Source organism: Anomalospiza imberbis, chromosome 17 (assembly GCF_031753505.1).
Source record: "Anomalospiza imberbis isolate Cuckoo-Finch-1a 21T00152 chromosome 17, ASM3175350v1, whole genome shotgun sequence".
NCBI classification, from domain to species: Eukaryota; Metazoa; Chordata; class Aves; order Passeriformes; family Viduidae; genus Anomalospiza; species Anomalospiza imberbis.
In genome coordinates this window covers 8440325-8457997 of record NC_089697.1, presented here as the reverse complement: position 1 = coordinate 8457997, position 17673 = coordinate 8440325, and the positions used below count along the sequence as shown (strand labels likewise).

Below are 17673 nucleotides of genomic sequence, written 5' to 3'. Positions count from 1 at the left end.
AGGCAGGGGGCATGCCAGTGAGCTGCTGGCACAGACACAGCAGCCAAACCTCCGGAGTGAAGCCTGGCCAGCACCAGATGTTCTGGTATCATTAGTCAGGCTTGGGAAAAAATCATGGGAACTTAGGGGAAAAAAAATTGTGGTGGGAACTGGTTGATATTCTTCATTTTGAGCTGATGAACATCCAAATTTAGTCACATGCTCTGATTTTTTTTTTTTTTTCCTCTGTAAGCATAAGTTCCAGATGTGAATTTACTGAGGGATAATTAAGTGAGATGCAGATTCACCTGATTCCAGGGGCTTGAAGGAAACATGGAATATTGTGAAACTTCACAACATTTGATATGCCATTCATTTAGTGAGGGATCCCAGTGTTAGGCCACAAACTTAAATTTTACACACCTGTGGGAGCTCCTTCAGTGACCTGGGGAAAAGGTGTCTCCTGTCACCTGTCTCAGACTGAGAGAAATTATCCTCCAAAAGTGCATGTTTGTTTTCGTGTGTAAGTGACCCACTCAGCATTGGCTGATGCTGCAGATGAAATCAAATTGTCTGGCCTGGCCTTGGATCTAGGACTTCGGGTGGCTGCAAAATAAGAAGGAATAACTGCAACAAGACAAGAGGCCTCTTAATTCAAGTTCTCTGGAGATGAATTGTGGAAAAAAAAAGCTGTCTTGGCAGACACAACAAGCCTGCAGTGGAAAAAAATAAGAATTACCCTGGTAAATGAGATTCAAATAGGAGAAAGTGAGTCAGCATCCGAGATTTATTTATGCTTTAAGGTGATTATCTCAGCTCCCTTCATTAACGTGGTAACAGCAGACTCTGCAAACAGGCGCAGGGTAATACTGTAGATGTCTGCACTTTCATTTTGCAGAAGACAGCTGCCTGGGAGAATGGGATTATTCGTGGAGAGCCAGCTCTGAAACTCCTCCTTGCTGATTCAACCGAAACAGGCCGTGGTGATTGCACTCTCCTCATCTTTCACACGGAGAATGCTCAGGGATAATGGCAATGCACTGGAAACTGCAGACGCAGGACACACAAACTCCTTGCACGTGTGATTCCATTCAGCATCTGTTCCCTTTGCTGCTGGAATCACTTGGAAAATAGCAGTTGGGTTTTGGTTGTTTGGTTTTTTGGTTTTTTTTTTTCAAAAATTGTTAAAATAAAAGCTGGTTTAAAAGAAAAAAATATTGCAATTGTTGCTAAAGCAGCTGTGCTGCCAACGGAGAGCTCACAGGGGCAGAGGAGAGCACTGCATGTGCTTCTTTCTGGCAGCAGTGAGTCCTCAGGAAGGCCAGTAAGAACTTGAGGGGTGTTTTAGGGATTCCCAAATACCCTGTCCCCTCCCGGGTGTATTCATGACTCCTAGCAGCCTTAAACTGCCAAGATCAGTGAGGCTTGCAGCTTCTGTTTCCAGAGAATTGCAGGGATTAGCCAAGAGAAACACACAGGGAGGATGTCCCCGCAGGCCCCCAGCCAGGTAATCATTAGCATTAACTCCCTAATTGCAGAAGGCTGATCAATTGCTTTATTATATCATCTTATACTATATTATTCTATACTTATTAAGAAACTCAGTAACACTTACAGCAAGCCCAACGCAGCTTTGATCTAATTGGTCAATCAATACAAACACCATCCAGTGTCCAATTAAGAAATCACCCTTTGCTAAACAAATCTCCATGGCACATTCCACATGTGCACAACAGCAGGTGCAGCAAGTGAAGATAAGAATTGTTTCTCATTCTTTTCTCTGATGTTCTCACAGCCTTCCCCAGGAAAATGCCTGGGAAAGTCTGTGCCTGCTCTCTGTGGCCAGAGAGCTGCTGCCACAGGGAGGATATTTACCTATTGCAGGTCCCCACCTCATTGCCTGCACCCCAAATCTGTCAGGAGCAGAGCCATGGGGAGGGAGCAGCTGAAAGGTCACATCATCCCCAAGGGACAGGTTGTTTTCTGCACCTCTGACTCCTGCACGTCTCTGCTGCACGTGGCCCAAATCTCTCGAGGCACGCCGTGCCCAGACAGCCACACTGTCACTGCTCCATGGGCTCATCCCCAGATTCCCACTGGTTCTCCTCCCCTGGCAGCTTTTTCCCATCTCTTTTCTTTGAGAATGTAGCTGTGGCTGAAAACACCTCCATGGGTGCCAGAGCACAGGGCTCCAGCTCTGGGGGATACCAAAGATTGCCTGATAATATTGCAAAAATCCCTACATTTAAGAGAAAAAAAAAGGTTGGGTGTTCCATCATTCTGTGGGTCTCCAGCTGCTGATTCTCTGTGTTTCTTCTTTCCCTGCTCTTTACAAAGTCCTTCCTCTCCTCCTTACAGCTCCCTGGGGCTTTGTGAGCCAGGAGTTCCAGTCAGCAACAGATCAGTGACTCTCTCCTGCCTACAAACGCCTGTGGGCAGCTGCCCCTGGCTTGGAGAGCCCCAGCACCCCTGGGAGTGGAAAAAGCGGAGCAGGATTAGGAAAGCAGGGCCTGGTGGCACTTCCATCGCAGCCTTTCTGTCCCAGCCGTGCACCACAAGGTGTCCCCAGCAGTACAGGCATTGCCGCGGGGTTCAGAGGTGGCACCTCAGCATCTTCTCCCGGGCTGGGGCAGGGTCCCTCACAGGCACAAGTCCCTGCTCTCAGCAGACACAGGCTCACCAGAGAGAATCAGTCTCCATCCTTCATTAGCTGAGATAATTGCTGGGAGCGAGCAATTTTCACAAGGCCAAGCTGAAGCCAAGATTTTCCTTGTCTTTATTTTCCCACGTTTTACGGTTTCCAACTTCATTTTTTTAAATCCAGTTTCTTTAATAAATATTTTCAGAACAACAGTCAGCATGAATTAACTTCTGATCTCTTAGTGATGCTGAGTTAAAATGAGATTATTTCATTTATTTGGAAGATCAAACAGCAGAAATGCATTTTAGCCCCCAAACCAGGGCCCAGCAGTCTGAGCTGACCTGCAGCATGGTGATACAGATGGTTGGTTAAGTCAGCAGGGTAATTAGTGAGTGACAGGAGGACTCACATAAATTAAGAGCTGGGGGAGCATTAAATCATAGGGGGTATATTTTCACCACTTTTTTTTTTTTCATTTTCTAAAATATGCCGTGTTGCCTTTTCTGTGGTCAGTTTGGCTCTATACCACTTTCATATGCAAATATTCTAAATATGCATATGCACACACATGCATATATGCAAATACATGCAGACATATGCATTTACACTAGAATTAATATTAACACACCGACAGCAAATCGCTTGAGATCCTCTTGCCCATGCAAAGGATTTCTATATTTGCATATATATATATGTGTGTGTGTGTGTGTGTGTGTGTCCTCTTGCTTCACTTCATCTCAGGGCTCTGTGAGTAATTGCTGAAGCAAGAGGAAGAGCATATGTCTTGATTTCCACTGGATTGCACCGCACATAACCAGTGCCACATGGAAAAAGGACTCCTAAAGCCCTGGATTCATCTCACTTAAGTGTGTCATCGAAGGAAGGCAGCCAGGAGATGCTGCAGCGTGGCTGAGAGTGGGAGGAGGTGTCACCAGACATCCCGGACAGTGGGGACATGGAGCAGAGAGGTGTTTCATCTCTTTTTGGTACTGCCAGGAGCACCAGCAAGCCCAGCTCTCTGTCCTGTCCCTCTGTTGCCTTGTTGTGACCCATCTGCCATGATTTAGGAGGCAGCTCCCAAATAAAAATCTCAGAAATCAAGCTTTTCATATTGATGGAGGAAGAAAACCATTCCTGGATCTTTCAAGTGATTCATGCATTAAATAAAATCAATGGGTTTTATGGATCTATAAACAATAAAAATGCCATCAGATGGCAGGCATATCACACTTCCCTCCTTTGCCTTTGGCAGTCCTACGTGTCCCACCTGCAGACTCACTGGTGGGGCTGAGTCAGCCACATTTGTCCTCTCAAAGACCACGGGGACTCATCCATCGTGCTCAGAAGGGTCTTCCAAAACCTCTCTCTTCCAGCAATGGGAAAACATCTTCAGATTTCCCAGTTTATTCCTGGCCAAGATGCGCCTTATTTGATCTCCCACCTGTATTATCATCTAACATAAATCTTTCCCCTTCCTCCCACCCTGAATGTATTTATGAAAAGTAATCATATCCTCTCTTAACCTTTGTTTTTCTAGGCTAAACAAGCCAAGCTCTTTTAATCTCCTCTCCTAAGACAGGATCTCAGTTCTGCTAATCACTCTGCCAGTCCTTCTCCGCACCTGTTCAAGGATAAATTAATCTTTTCTTTTTCCAAAGAGAGATCCCAGAACTACACACAATATCTCACATAAGGTGGTACCAATACCGATATTTCTCTGTGACTGCCAAATAAATAGTTTGTTGCATGAGACTTTCTGCAGAACAAATGGAAAATAGATGCAAATCCATAAATTAATAACCATAACACTACCTTAAACATAACAGAACCTTACTCATGGAGATCACTGTGTTACTTGAACTTGCATTCTGCTCCTTTGCATTTGTGGGTGCAGGTCCTTAACAGGCCTCAATTGGTGAGTTTCCATATTTCATTTACCCTGAATGAGCACCAGGACCTTGTATTAAAGGAGGCACTGAGGAAAGTCTTTTCTGTGTTTCCCTCAGCCTTTGCTGTGGCAAAACACCCTTTGAAATCACAGCTGACTGCAGAGATGCAAAGTCAAATGATGAAAAACATTTTGCATTTGTCTCTTCTCTTTTCAAAATGATTTTCCAGTTTTACTCGAGGTTTAATTAAATTTCTGTGACCCGGGCAGGGAGTTCAGGCTTTCTTGATTAATGCTCTTTTAGGTGGCTCTGCTGATAAGAATTTAGCATCAACAATTGAGCTAACAAGCCCCAGTGAACAGTTTATAGCAGGAGACTAATTCTATTAACACTTTGCAATGTCAGGACTCCACTTTGAGCTAAGAGCTGAGGGGAGAGATGGGGGAGGGGGGCAAATTTAAAATTTGGCAACTATATCACCAAGATTCAGCTGCTTTGTGGGCAGAGCTCATCTAGAAAGTATTTTAGCTGACAAAATCAGAATTTCACCTGTTCTTTTTTTTCCCCCTCCTGTCTGATGTTCTGCACTTTTTTGGCTTGTTGTGATAAGGGCTGGGAATAAGGAGTGGAACTGACTGGCAGCATTGATAAGAGAAATGAAAGGGTAATGTGATGACATGATACTGGAGTGGGGCCTCTGCAGTTAGCTCTGCCTGTGCTGGATGTGTACTGCAGTGCAGGATGGTCAGGACAAAGATGCTTGTGCTGACAGTTTCAAATTAGTCTGTTGTGACAGAAAAATTGAGGTGAATGCTCTGCAGAAACCTTTCTGTTACTTTTTGGGTGACAATAGAAATATCTTGCAGGTCTGTTGTGATTCACAAGAATTTTCTCTTTCTCTTTCCTTCTCCTCCCTACCCTGCTAAAAGTACCCCTAAAATCTCACTCTGTTTGTGGTACAAAGTCTTGGCCAAGATATTGCAGTTGATCCACCCACCAAGAGCTTCTCATGTCCAGGACCTGGCCACCCAGGTTCGGACTTGTCTGTTTTGAGCTGCCCGCAAACCTCAGGCAAGAATCTCCTTTGTGGGAGTCTCAGAAGCCAGAGCATTATTTTACAGCTGTTGTTTCCCTTTCTCACCTGGAGAGCACAGATGCCTTTCTCCATCCCTGGTGACCATCTCTCCTGTTGACCTTTCTTACTTCCTCAAGGCACCCACTTGGGATTCCCACTCATTGCTGCTTTGCCTGGGATCAGTTCCGTGGCTCTGCAGCTCGCCAGGACTGGAGGAGGATCAGAGATGCCCATGGACAACGGGGCTCTTCCGAGGCTGGTGACTGAGCTCTGTCCCATCAGGAGCCCCCCCAGCAGCCTTCAGGACTCCCTGAGCTGTTTCCCCTGCCCTTCTCAGGAGCAGGGGTGAACACTAAGTGCTGCTGGCAAGTCAGCAGTCACAGGCCAGGCAGGCCTGGGTGGCTGCATCCCTGTGTTCACCCATGCTGTGGTTGGTGTTCACAGGCTGAGCCCGTTTTTGGTTTATTTTACAAAATAGGCTAACGATTCAACTCAATTATTTAGGGAATTTGATTACCTTTGCTGTCAGTGCAGTTATTGGGGAGGATTAACAGTGCTTCAGCCCCTCATCAGCAGTGATGTCCCACATCACACACTGCTCCTGCTCAAACCCCACTCCCTCAGCTGGCACCCCTTTGTTATCCCTGGATGAAACCGATGACAAAACATGCGGAGGGCGCACAGCTGCCCTCCCTCCCTCTCCCCCCATGACTTTTGCTACAGCATTGCTGCAAATTGTAGCTGTCAGCAGGGGAACACACTCATCAGGGGACTCCAGCCATAATCACTGCAAAGCAGATGTGTGGATCTAAGTCCTGGATGCTCCCCAATATCAAATCACAGCAGGGACCCAACTAATACCCTTGTTCCCTCTCCTGAAAACGTGAAGACCCACTGAGAAATCCTTGGTGAGGGAGGCTCACACAGTGCTCCCGACCTCTCAGGACAAGAGGCAGCCAAAGCTTTGGTCCTCAAAGGCACCTGCACTGGCAGTGCTGCCAGGGCTGTGCTCGCCATGGGAGCCACATCATGAGCATGGTCAAAGATCCCCCTGCCTTCGTCTTTACAGCTGTTGGAAGTGGCCTCGTGCACAAAGGGCAGTGTCCTCATTAAATCCTGCGGAGGCTTGCCATGTGGCCAGCAGAAATTTTGTTTTGTTTTATTTTGGGAAGCAGCACAGTAATATATTCACCACTTCCAAACGTAATGGGGTGACAGATGGGAGCTGGGCCCTGGCTTTCATGGGAAAAGCTCCACTCAGCAGGGAAGCAGTAAGTTTCCCACCTAATCTTCTGCAACCTTCAGACTCCTAAAAACTGTAAGAAGCAAAGCAATGGGTATTTATTAAATTAATGACTTCATCCCCAAGTTGGTAATAAATATTTTATAGTTTTATCTCTCCACCCTGTAGACTGCTCTAGACAGACCAGACTGTTTATTAATCTAGCTTCTGGATTTATGTTATTTAATTGCTAAACAGCCTCAGCATGGTTAGGCTGGAATATTAAATGCTGGAGCCTGAGTAGGAGTCCTTTAACAAATGGCAAAACCTGAGGAGCTTGATCTTGGACTCAGCTTATCAAAACAAACTTCCCCGCAGTGCTAAGGCCAGGTTAGCTCCTATTTGAGTCAAAACCATTCAACCATTGCCTCATGCTCAGTGTAGATGGACTTTGGGACTTGTTGTGAGTAAGGAAGAAGCAAGGAAAAGTTCTGGCACATCCTGGTTTCAATAAGGATGTGCTGGTGTTAACCTGCAGTGGGCAGGATGCTGCGAGGGCATCTTAGCATGGACAGGTCCTTCTAGGAAGCTCAGGCAGAGCGTGTGTCTTTGTTCTACCCCTTTGTGGCTCATGTTTCTTTGGGTCATCACAGATAGTCCCTGTCATTTAAACAAAAGAGCACTGCAGTCATGGATATGAAGGCAGGCTTTAGAGGTTCTTATATTTCCTTGTTGACAGGGTCAAAAATGTCTTTAAAACAGATACTGCCATTTCTACAACAGCTGCTGGTTATTCATCCCACCGAGGGATGGAGATGAAGGCAGCTGGAATAACAAGAGCTATTTGTCTGAAGAATGCATCATCCTTGTGCTTTCCAAAGCCTCAGTCCCACAAGCCCTTCTGTACAAAGCAGGAGGTCGTTTCAGGATATATCTTCTCATAAAAGCGTGGGAGAAGTGAGTGTGCTAACAAGTGCAGGCCAGAGCCTTTGAATCCAACCAAGCTGTGCTGGAGCAATTTCCAGCTCAGGGCTGCTCTATTGGCTGCAGTGTCATCTCAAGCCCATCCCTTTGCTCCCCAGCCTCACATTTTCTTTCTGAGGCCCAGGAGGGATGAATTTGATGCTAAATGGCATCTCTGAAGACCAAAGTTGCTTTCTCTCCCCAGCAGCCCGGTGGGAACAAGCTAACCCCTTCCTGACCACCCAGCTGTGTGTTTTTCAGGACTCCTTGGTTGCGGGAGCAGGGTGAGTTGGTTCAAGCCTTCACTCAGAGGAACTGTGGGGCAAGGGGAACAAAAATCAAAAAAATGCACAAGACTGGGAAAGACCCCCCTGTTTCTGCTTACAGCTGAATGCCATAGCTGGAAAGCCTCTCTGGTAGAGATCAGGTCAATGCTGACAAGTGGAAGGTACCACTGGAGGAATGGGTCATTAGCAGCTTTTAACAATTAACAGCAGCATCAGTGAGGCCAAATGACTCTCGTTGGTCAATGGTTTATTGATGTGTTTACAGACAACCGTATGCTGACTAGTGTCTTTTCCCTGGCATCCTTGAAGCCAAAGGCCCCCTCTGCTCTGACATTCCACTCTCACCCTACTCCCTGTTGGAGGAGGCTTAAGAGCTTTCCTAAGCACACCTATAAACTGACAGTGTACCATCTTAAACCAATTCAATTCCCTTCCCTGCGATAAAGGACGCCAGTTCCGAGAAGATAACATATCCCAGTGATGGCTCCCTGAGCTGCAATTTAGCACAAATCTGAGCGCTCTATTATCCAGCTCAGCCAATTCGTTAAGGAAGGACAGGCAAGCACGTCTATTAGCTCGATCATCATAATCAAATATTGGCACAAGGAACTGCTCAGTGTTGCAAAGTCGAGCAAAACCCCCATAAAACAATTATGTGCCCTTCAGGAAAACAGCGTGCCAGACGGTGAGGTGAACATGAGTCCGACAGCTTTTCTTCCTCTGAGAAAAAGGCAAAATCCCATCAACTCCAAGTTAAGTCCAGCAAAGCCTCAAAGAGACTTTGTTCTTGGGGCTCCTGTGCAAGCTGGACTCCATCTCCAGCAGTCCTCGTTGCCGGGGGTGTTTATTCTCAGGGACCACTGGCTAAGGGATCCTAAGCCTGTCCTAAGCTTCTGCTGGTTGTCCTGCACCAGGACATCTTGCAGACAGTAAATGAAGGCAGAAAAAACTTCCCGTGAACACCCGTAGGCATGCGCATGCTCAAGAAAAGGCTTTAGGAAATCTTTCTTCTACCCAAACTTTTCTCCACATTTTTCTGACTACAGTTCTTACCTTTTCAGCTCTGTTTTACTCTGCTCCTTCACTTTCGTGTCTGTGGTAGGGCCACCTCCTTCTGCTGAAACCCAGCAGTGCTTGTGCTCCCGTGCAGGGACAGACAGAGTTCAGTTAATCAGACAATTGAATTTCTTGGTGATGAACCTGCCTGAAATTCCCATTTGATCCAATTCATACAGCTCCAAATGGCCTTAACATGATTTACATTATTTCACCTCTGCTACAGCAGAGCAAAACTGAATTTTAGCAACTTTAGAAATTATCCAACAGAGAGATCAGTGAAAAATTCTCTTCATTGCCACAGCTTCAAAACATAAACTCTTACCAGAGAAAAGTCTCCATTCTTCCAAGAGGGCAATCTGTGAACATCACAGTCAGATTGATGCAATTGAGCAAATGTTGCTGACAAAAATCAGTTTTTGAAGTTTTTTTGGAAATCCAGGAGGGAAAAGTGTCCATCTCTGTGTTGCATCCCAGGGCCGGCATCTCCTCTACTGCTTCCGATGGCATCTCCTCTGCTCACACACCACCTGTGGAAGCACAAAACTACAAGATCGTGAAGTCCTAGAATGGTTTGGGTTGGAAGGGACCCTAAGGATCATCTCATTCAAACACCCTGCTATGGACAAGGACACCTTCCATAGATCAGGTATCTCCAAGCCCTGTATAACCTGGCCTTGGTCACTTCCAGAGAAGCTACAGCTTCTCTGGGCAGCCTGTGCCAGGGCCTCTCCACCCTTACAGAGAAGAATTCCTTCCCAATATCCCATCTAACCCTGCCCTCTGTCAGTCTGAATCCAATCCCCCTTGTCTTGTCCCTACACACCCTTGCCCCAGGTCCCTCTCTATCTCTCCTGGGCAACCTTCAGACACTGGAAGAAGGTCTTCTTTTCTCTTCTCCAGGCTGAACCCCCCAGCTCTCTCAGCCTGTCTCCATAGCAGAGGTGCTCCTGCACTCCTGGGGGTGCAGGGGGCAAGTCCTGCCCAGAGGAATTCTGCCTCCAGCCTTCCTGGGACTTAAAATTCCCATCACAGCACCAGCGAGATTTTAAGCACCTACTTGGCTGGATGGTGGCAGCTCCTTCTTCTCCAAAGCCTTCAGAGATACCAAACCTAAATTCCCCTGAAATCCCCCAGCTTAGGAGGTGGGAAGAGCCAGGTGGGAGGTGCACAGTCCCTGGCTAGAACTGCAGGGGAGCAGGGACACACTGACCACCCCCAAGCCACAGTGCAGGGCAAGGGGAAAGCCCAGTGGGGACACATTGGCAACAGCTTGAAGAAAGACCATAGCAACTAAAGTCACAAACAGAACTGGGTTTTATTATGAAATAACCCTGCCAGTACATAAGGAAGTTCTGTCTGCAAAATACATTTCCTGAGGAAAGTAGATCACAGTATTCGTTTTCACAGAATAACATGTAGCCTGCTATAACTTTCAATGTGACTCTTTATTATTTAAATATTAACAGTATTCCTTCACATAAACAAGTACTCAGTCATCACATAACCAACACACAAACAACAAAATAAATATACAACAAGAGCACAGTTCATTTTTTTCCCGACTTAAATATTAAATAAATAATAAATACAGAATTTTCATTTCCTGTTATCAGTGCCTGAAACAATATGAATGAAAAAAAAGAAAAACTGAAAAAGTCTCTCTTCCCCCCAGTGCCCCTGCCCCCACAAAAAAACAAACCAAAAAATTATCAAAATGTCTCAGTTATAAAATATCTTTAAAAAAATTCCCATCATTAAAAGAATAAATAACAAAATATATAAAAAATAACTTGGTTGCATCAAAATTACAAGGAGGAGTTGTAGATAGGGGTTTTTTATTTTTTTTCTTTTTTTGGAATATCATTTTTTTACGGTCAAAAGTTTTAATTTTTAACTTTTTTTGCTTCTTTTATCTTCATTTCTATGGTGCAGTGTCCAGTTTAAAATAAGTATAAAATTAATAAATAAAAAAGTTAAATAAATAGCAAAAAGTTAACATAAGGTGTTGTAAATATAAATTACATACATCTTGCCAAAATTAAATAATTTACAGCATAATTAAACTAACTACTTTTTTTTTTCTTCTCTTTCTTCCAGTAAGTGCAATTTCTCTACTTTTAAATACTAACTGAATTGCAGTCACAATCAATTTGGACTCTATTTACATGTTAAGAATGTTGTGTTTTTAACACCTCAAATTTTATACTTTTTTTCCCTTTTTTTTTTTTTTGCATTTTTGCACTTGGAATGGGTTCTAAAATAAGTGAACTCCTGGAGTCTGATCCTGAAAACACCTAAGTATGGGAGCAAGCCCACCCAGGCCAACTGCCCTATGGAACTTAACACAGGGAACAACTCCAATCAAGCCACTCATGGGCTTCCAGGCCAGATCCAGTGGCCCTGGTAGCCACTGGAACTTTCCACTGACTTCCCCAAATCAAGAATTATACCATAAATATCTGCAGGATTTGGCTTGAAATGACACCACACTCTTGCCTTTTGTTGGGGTCAACAAGATCCTCCGTAGGTCTGCTTGCCCCATGGCCGGGAGCGATGCAGGATATGGGATATGGGACATGGGATGCCCCCACGCTGGGCCCCCTCGGGGGGTTCTGCCCCACTGAAGTGTTTGAGAAGGAAGTGAGCTCCAGATGGGAGCAAAGGTGGGGAGCAGCCCGTGGGGTGACAGCCAGCACTGGCCATGGAGCAGTGCTGCAGAACAGTGCCCCAAAGACATTCATAGAGTTGTTCTCCAAGTGCACAGAGGGCTGCGTGTACCCAGCTGCTTACAACTGCTTCTTTGGAAGAATTCCCAATACCTGCATCCTCTTTTATTTTTCCTTTTTGCTCTTTTTTTTTTTTTTTTTTTTTTTTTTTTGCAGCAGAATGGCGCTGGCGCTGTGATTTCACGCAAATCCTAGAACACCAAACCAAACCATCCTCATTGCCCTGTGGATATGTGTAAGAAATCAACTCCTGGTTCACGCTACGTAAGCACTTTTCTGGCCATCAATTAACATCTCTCTTTTTGTTGGTTTTTGCTTCATTTTGATTTGATTTGTTTTGTTTTGTTCACCTCAATCTCAGCCGTTCTCTGGCATTGATGTATGATCTCTGGACTGGCAGTACTGCGCCACTGTAGGGATGATCACAATAATGAAAAGAACCAGAACTGTCATCAAACAGATTTCCAAAAAATCATATACACCGGACCATGACACATTAAAGAAATTCTTCTGTTTGAAATATCTGGAATTGGCCTATTCATAATAGCTACTCTCATATTTAAGACAGACAAAGGAATACTGTAGTTGCAAACTCCAAAAGCTTCCCTGAGAACCTTTTTTCCATTGCGCTTTCCACTGGAGATCCAGAACTGCTCTTCAGATTTCTTTCAGAAAATAAAAAATAAGCTACTTTATAATACTTCAGAGTTCCCATGCCCAGTGGATATCTGAACACTTCGGGGTTGGGAGGCCCAGCACAGGTTCAGATTTACAGGTAGCTTGCAGCTCCAGCACTTGTAGCAACATAGAACATAACTCATGTGTGAGTAGGTGATCTGGACATACGACCATAGACAACATGAGGGTTTAAGCCAGTCATACAGTAGTCTTGGATCAGACAAGACCCTGTTCTTGTAACGTTTTAACCCTTGGATCTATTCTGCAAGAACAAGCAACTCATGGAAGATGCCTGCTCTTCATCTGCTACCAAGCCCCACAGCCTACTGGAGAATTTAACCTTCCATCCTGATCTACCTCGTGGTCAAGGTGGAAAAAAATCCCACTTTTCTCAAGAAGGTCCAAAGTTAAGTAAACGAGAACATTGAGTTTGATCAGTTCCATGTCTCAGAAATGGCCTCTTGGTTATATTTTGGTCCTTTTTTTTTTCTTTTTTTTTTCATTCATTAAACAAGTTTTCTAACTTGTAAACCTGAATACTTGGAGGGGAAGTTCCATCTTACAGTCTGTTTGCTTGCTGCTCTCCATCCCATGGCACTACACCTGGATGCCCTTGACAGCTTGCTTGATGCTCTCCAGCAGGTCCTTGTTCTCTGGGTTCTGGTAGCACTCCTGGTTGGTGTACATGTCTGTCAGTGTGTTCACATAGGCATCAAAGTTCTGCTCACTAATTGGATCCTGCAGCCAAAAAAACAAAAAGTCAAATAAAAGCATTAGTAGAAGAGCAGGAAGAGGATGAGAGTCTTTGCAATAAATCATCTGTGTATTTTAGTGCCCAGAGAAATTGTGGATTCCTGAAAGTGCTCAAGGCCAGGCTTGGAGAAACTGGTCGAGGGGAAGGTGTCCTTATCCATGGCAGAGGGCTTGAACAGTGTGAGTTTTAAAGTCCCTTCTGACCCAAACCATTCCATGATTCTCTGTATGTACCGACAGCCAAAGGTCTCCATATCAAAGGGTTTTTGTGTGCAGTGCTGCATCTACAGGAATCTCATCATCGCCCTAATCTCGCTGGATCTTAACCAGGTCCTTAGTTTTATGCACTGGCCTTGTGGAGCTATTAACAACATCAGGTTAAGTGTGTTTAGGCAGCCTGACAGGCTGGAGGCTGAATTAAGGCATGGAAATGAAGGGCTGGAGGACAACAGGACTGCTGAAACATCACGGAGGGAACCAAAGGCAAAGTCAGGTCACCTTGGGCTCACAGCTGCCCAGCTCTCTGCTGCAGTACAGCTTCTGCTTTTGAGGGGCATTGCAAGTACCTAACTTGGGCTTAATGGGGGAAAAAAAAGAAGGGGAAGGAAGAAAAAGAACAGGAATAAAATGAGCATAAAAGTCTCATGGGCATCATTTAATTAGAGTTGCCTGAAACCTTGAAAAAATATTTGCTGAACAGTTTATTTGACCTTTATGTGTCAAATACTTTACAAAAAAGCTCTCAGTGAGTGGTTTTCTGCCAGTTAGGCAGCTGGGTGAATACTATCCAAAACTGCTCTGCTGGAGGATGGCTTCTTTCCAACTAGCCTGAATTTAAATACAAACCCCAATGAAAAGGATTCCCAAAAAAAAAGGAAAAAAAAAAAAAAAGGATGGAAGAAAAAATAAATCAAAAGCTCATTCCTCTGATCATTGCAATGGTCTCTATGAGTTGTAAGAGGACAGCTTCCTCAACAACATGAGCCCCACCTCCACACACCTGGTTTTGACAACAGTAATTACATTCCTGGGAATAGAGAGAAGGCAATTAATAGCCTTTTGTGGTTTTACTATTTTAATGCAGTCTTTTCATTTCTCAGTAACTCTATGGTAACATGCTGTGGGCTGTTAGACCTTGTTAAATTAAACAAAATACACTCTCTTTAAGAATGCTATTCTTTAGCTGCCAGCTATTCAAAACTGAATTGAAACTACCTGCATTGTAATAGGAGCTCTAAGATCTTTCTGACGTTGAAATCCAATCCCTCCTGATCTCTGCTTGTGCTGTCTTAGCCTAAAAGGCACTGGGTGCCCTTGATAAAGTTTCCTATTTTGTGATAGTGCTCCCAGATGTAATGAGACAGAACAATAGATAAAAAGGGAGATCAGCAGAAAATGACAACAAAAGGGAGATACAATGCAAGCTTCAGAGATAAGAGAAAAGTACTGATCTTATAAAGGACACATAGGTGTATGGAAAGACATTCCCCCACTCTTTAATTGTGAAAAAGCCTTATCATGAATTGGGTTTGGCACAGCTCCCTCAATGACGCCGGCTTGGGCTGAGCACTGTCAAAGTTTCTTACCATGTGCGGAAGGCGGATGTTGGCAAGACTTTGGATGAGAGCCTGGCTCAACCCTGAGAGCTCCAGGAACAGGGCTTCGTTTTGCTCCTCTATGATTTTGTTTTCCTCCTCAATGTTCTTCAGGTTCTTCTCCATGGTGGAGATCTGCGGAGCAAGGAGCACGGCAGGGTTACCAACCCTCACCAGTGGCACCCACCAACATCCATCACCCCTGGGCTTGAATGCATGGCCAAGGACACAAACCTGGGACTGGAGTTTCACCATGGCCGCTTCCATCTCTGAGTTGGACTCGTTCAGCTCACTGATCTCCTTGTTCAGCTGCTTGATCTCCTCATCGTTCTCCAGAACTGCAGGAGGGAAGGTCATGGGCAGTCAACAAATGCTCTTGGGAAAAGAAAAAGTGGTGGGCTTTCTGCTGAGTCCATCCTGCTGCACCGTCCTTATCTTGGCTTTTACAGCCTCGAAACAGGACGTACCTCTCACCTGCCTTTTTCTTTCTATTTTTTAAATATTTTTATTATCACAGTTCAATGGTACTTGAACAGGTCAATATGTAAATGCAAAAGCAAAGGACAGCAGAGCAGTTGGAGTCAAACACATCCCCACACCCAGCAAGGTTGATTGTCCTGAACAGTCAGGTCATTCTCTCCGATCCTGAGTTTGGAATGATGCCATTTTAAAAACTAATGCATATCTTGATGAGAAATTACGAGGTCCATAAAATAAAGCAATATTTCTAGAGGAGTGCAGGTATTTATACGTTCCAAACTATCAAGTTCAATGCTTGAACCTTGTCAAATACCACAGAAAGCTCAGTAATAGCACTGGAAATGCAAAGTGCCATCGCTTACAAAATTCCAGATCCAGAAATATCTCAGTACTAAAAGCCCTGAATAGGTGAAAATCGCTGAATGACTGCAAGGGATTTGTAAAAATGCCAGTGAATATATGAAAAAAAAAAAAAATCTGAATTTCAGCATTACTTCTTTTGCCTTCTTTATTGTTGCTCCCTTAAAATATGTGACTCAAGGAGTGAGACTGGTACCAAGCCACCACAAACACCCAGAAAACACAAGGAATGGGTCTTCAAAGTACACGATGTCCTTGAAATCTGTGCCCAGATTCCAGCTTAAACCTCCCCAGTCTAAAAAGAAAGAGATCTATGGGCTCAACACCCTGACACATCTGCAAGGCAAAGGAGTGAAAAATCTTACCATCACTGGTCTTGAACTTTGTGTTGAGAATTTCATCCCCTGAGAGTTTTCCTTTCTTCCCAGCAAAAGTAGCTCTTGGACACCCTGACAAACTGAAAAACAAGTAAAAATGGGTTTCATAAACTCTCAGTATTTATAGGTGCTTATGTTCCCAACATAAGAACATGTGCCATTTGGTGGAATTCAAGCTGCGAGACAGTTCTTCTAAAAGCTTTTTATGGTACAGAGGAAATTGCTTTATGAATAATGCCTCAAAACACCCCATTTATAAAGTGAGAGAGAGTTTCTTTAAGCAAAGATTAAAAACACATTGCTTCCTAAAAGAGGAGGTGTGCCAGGTGAGGAGGGTGAGATGAATCTGGTTGTCGTGGGCACCAAGCTCCTATTTGTGGTGCTCAAATTCTGTTCCAGTGTGCAAATAGAGATTTAGATTAGAGGTTAGGAAGAAATTCTTCCCTGTGAGGGTGGGAAGGCCAGAGCTGCCCAGAGAAACTGTGGAAGATTGCTGGAAGCATCCAATGCCAGGTTGGACAGGGCTTGGAGCAACCTGGGATAGTGGAAGGTGTTGGAATGAGGAGTGGAAGTGGGCTGGAATAAGATGAGTTTTAAGGTCCCTTCCAACCCAAACCATTCTGTGATTCTGTGAATATTAAAACAACCACACATTTTCTCCATTCAGTAAACTTCAGCCTGACTGAACTCAGTGTCAAAAGCACCAGTTCCTGAGCCTTGCATGAAGAGCTGAATGCAGCTCAGGCAGCAATTTGGAGCAAGTAGGTTTGTCCACAGAAAAATCATCACACTCACACTGACTTGAGCCCCAGGATTTTTACCTTCTGTGAGTGAGGAAGCTCCCGTTGGCGTGGCCAGAACCGTCACAGCCTGGGGTGGGGCAGGTTGGGCCTTCATTCTTCAAGGACTTCCAGGAGAACGAGGAGCCGTTGAGCGATCCTTCCTTCTGCCTGCGGGCTGCCAGCGGGCACCCGGAGGCGCTCCGGTGAGACGCGTACTTGCCGCTGATGTGTCCCAGCCCAACACAGCCCGGAACAGGACACCTGGGCAGGGGAACCACCCAAAGTTACAGCACGGCCATCAAGGGCAAGGAACAGAAGGAAGGAATAATGGCACAAGGAAATTATTGATGAGCAGGAATGAGGAAGCCTGGGAAGAGAGCATTTGTATTTGGGTCTCGTCTGGAGTTTATAGGGGAGATACTTGGTTGATGGAAATAGCAGATGGGAAATTAAGAGCTACGACTGCTCCTTCAAAAGAGCCAAAGAGAATCAAGGAGAATTCTGCAGGAGGGAAGTCTGTGGAGGTCATGTCACATGCGGCAAATGTAGGTCCCAGTGGTGTCAGAAACCAGGTATTGGGTGCCTCACTGGGGACAAAAATGGCAGACTGAGCTGGCTGACATGGGATCCTGACCCTAAGGCTGGCACTCACACTGAACCATCACACACGTACTGCTGGCTCTGCCCAGTGCCACTGCTGATGAACACAGGCTCATGTCTTATCACCCTGCATCAGCACAGTCAACACAGCATAGGGGCACTGTCTGTGCCCTTGGGCACACAGCCCTCCCCAGGAGCCGGTCCCTG

General features: G+C 45.0%; 1 protein-coding gene across 7 annotated transcripts in view; it reads right to left on the bottom strand.

Annotated features, from left to right (window-relative positions):
• Nucleotides 1–10541: 10541 nt before the first annotated feature.
• The window catches only part of MYT1 (myelin transcription factor 1), a 64491-nt gene continuing 57359 nt past the window's right edge, over nt 10542–17673 (bottom strand). For all 7 annotated transcript variants that reach the window (XM_068207875.1, XM_068207876.1, XM_068207874.1 and 4 more), the window contains 5 exons: nt 16906–17127; nt 16073–16164; nt 15102–15205; nt 14859–15002; nt 10542–13257 (listed from right to left, as the gene is read on the bottom strand). In XM_068207875.1, the coding sequence (XP_068063976.1) occupies nt 13117–13257; nt 14859–15002; nt 15102–15205; nt 16073–16164; nt 16906–17127 (703 nt within the window). In that variant the 3' untranslated portion in view covers nt 10542–13116. The remainder of the gene's footprint in view (nt 13258–14858; nt 15003–15101; nt 15206–16072; nt 16165–16905; nt 17128–17673) is intronic.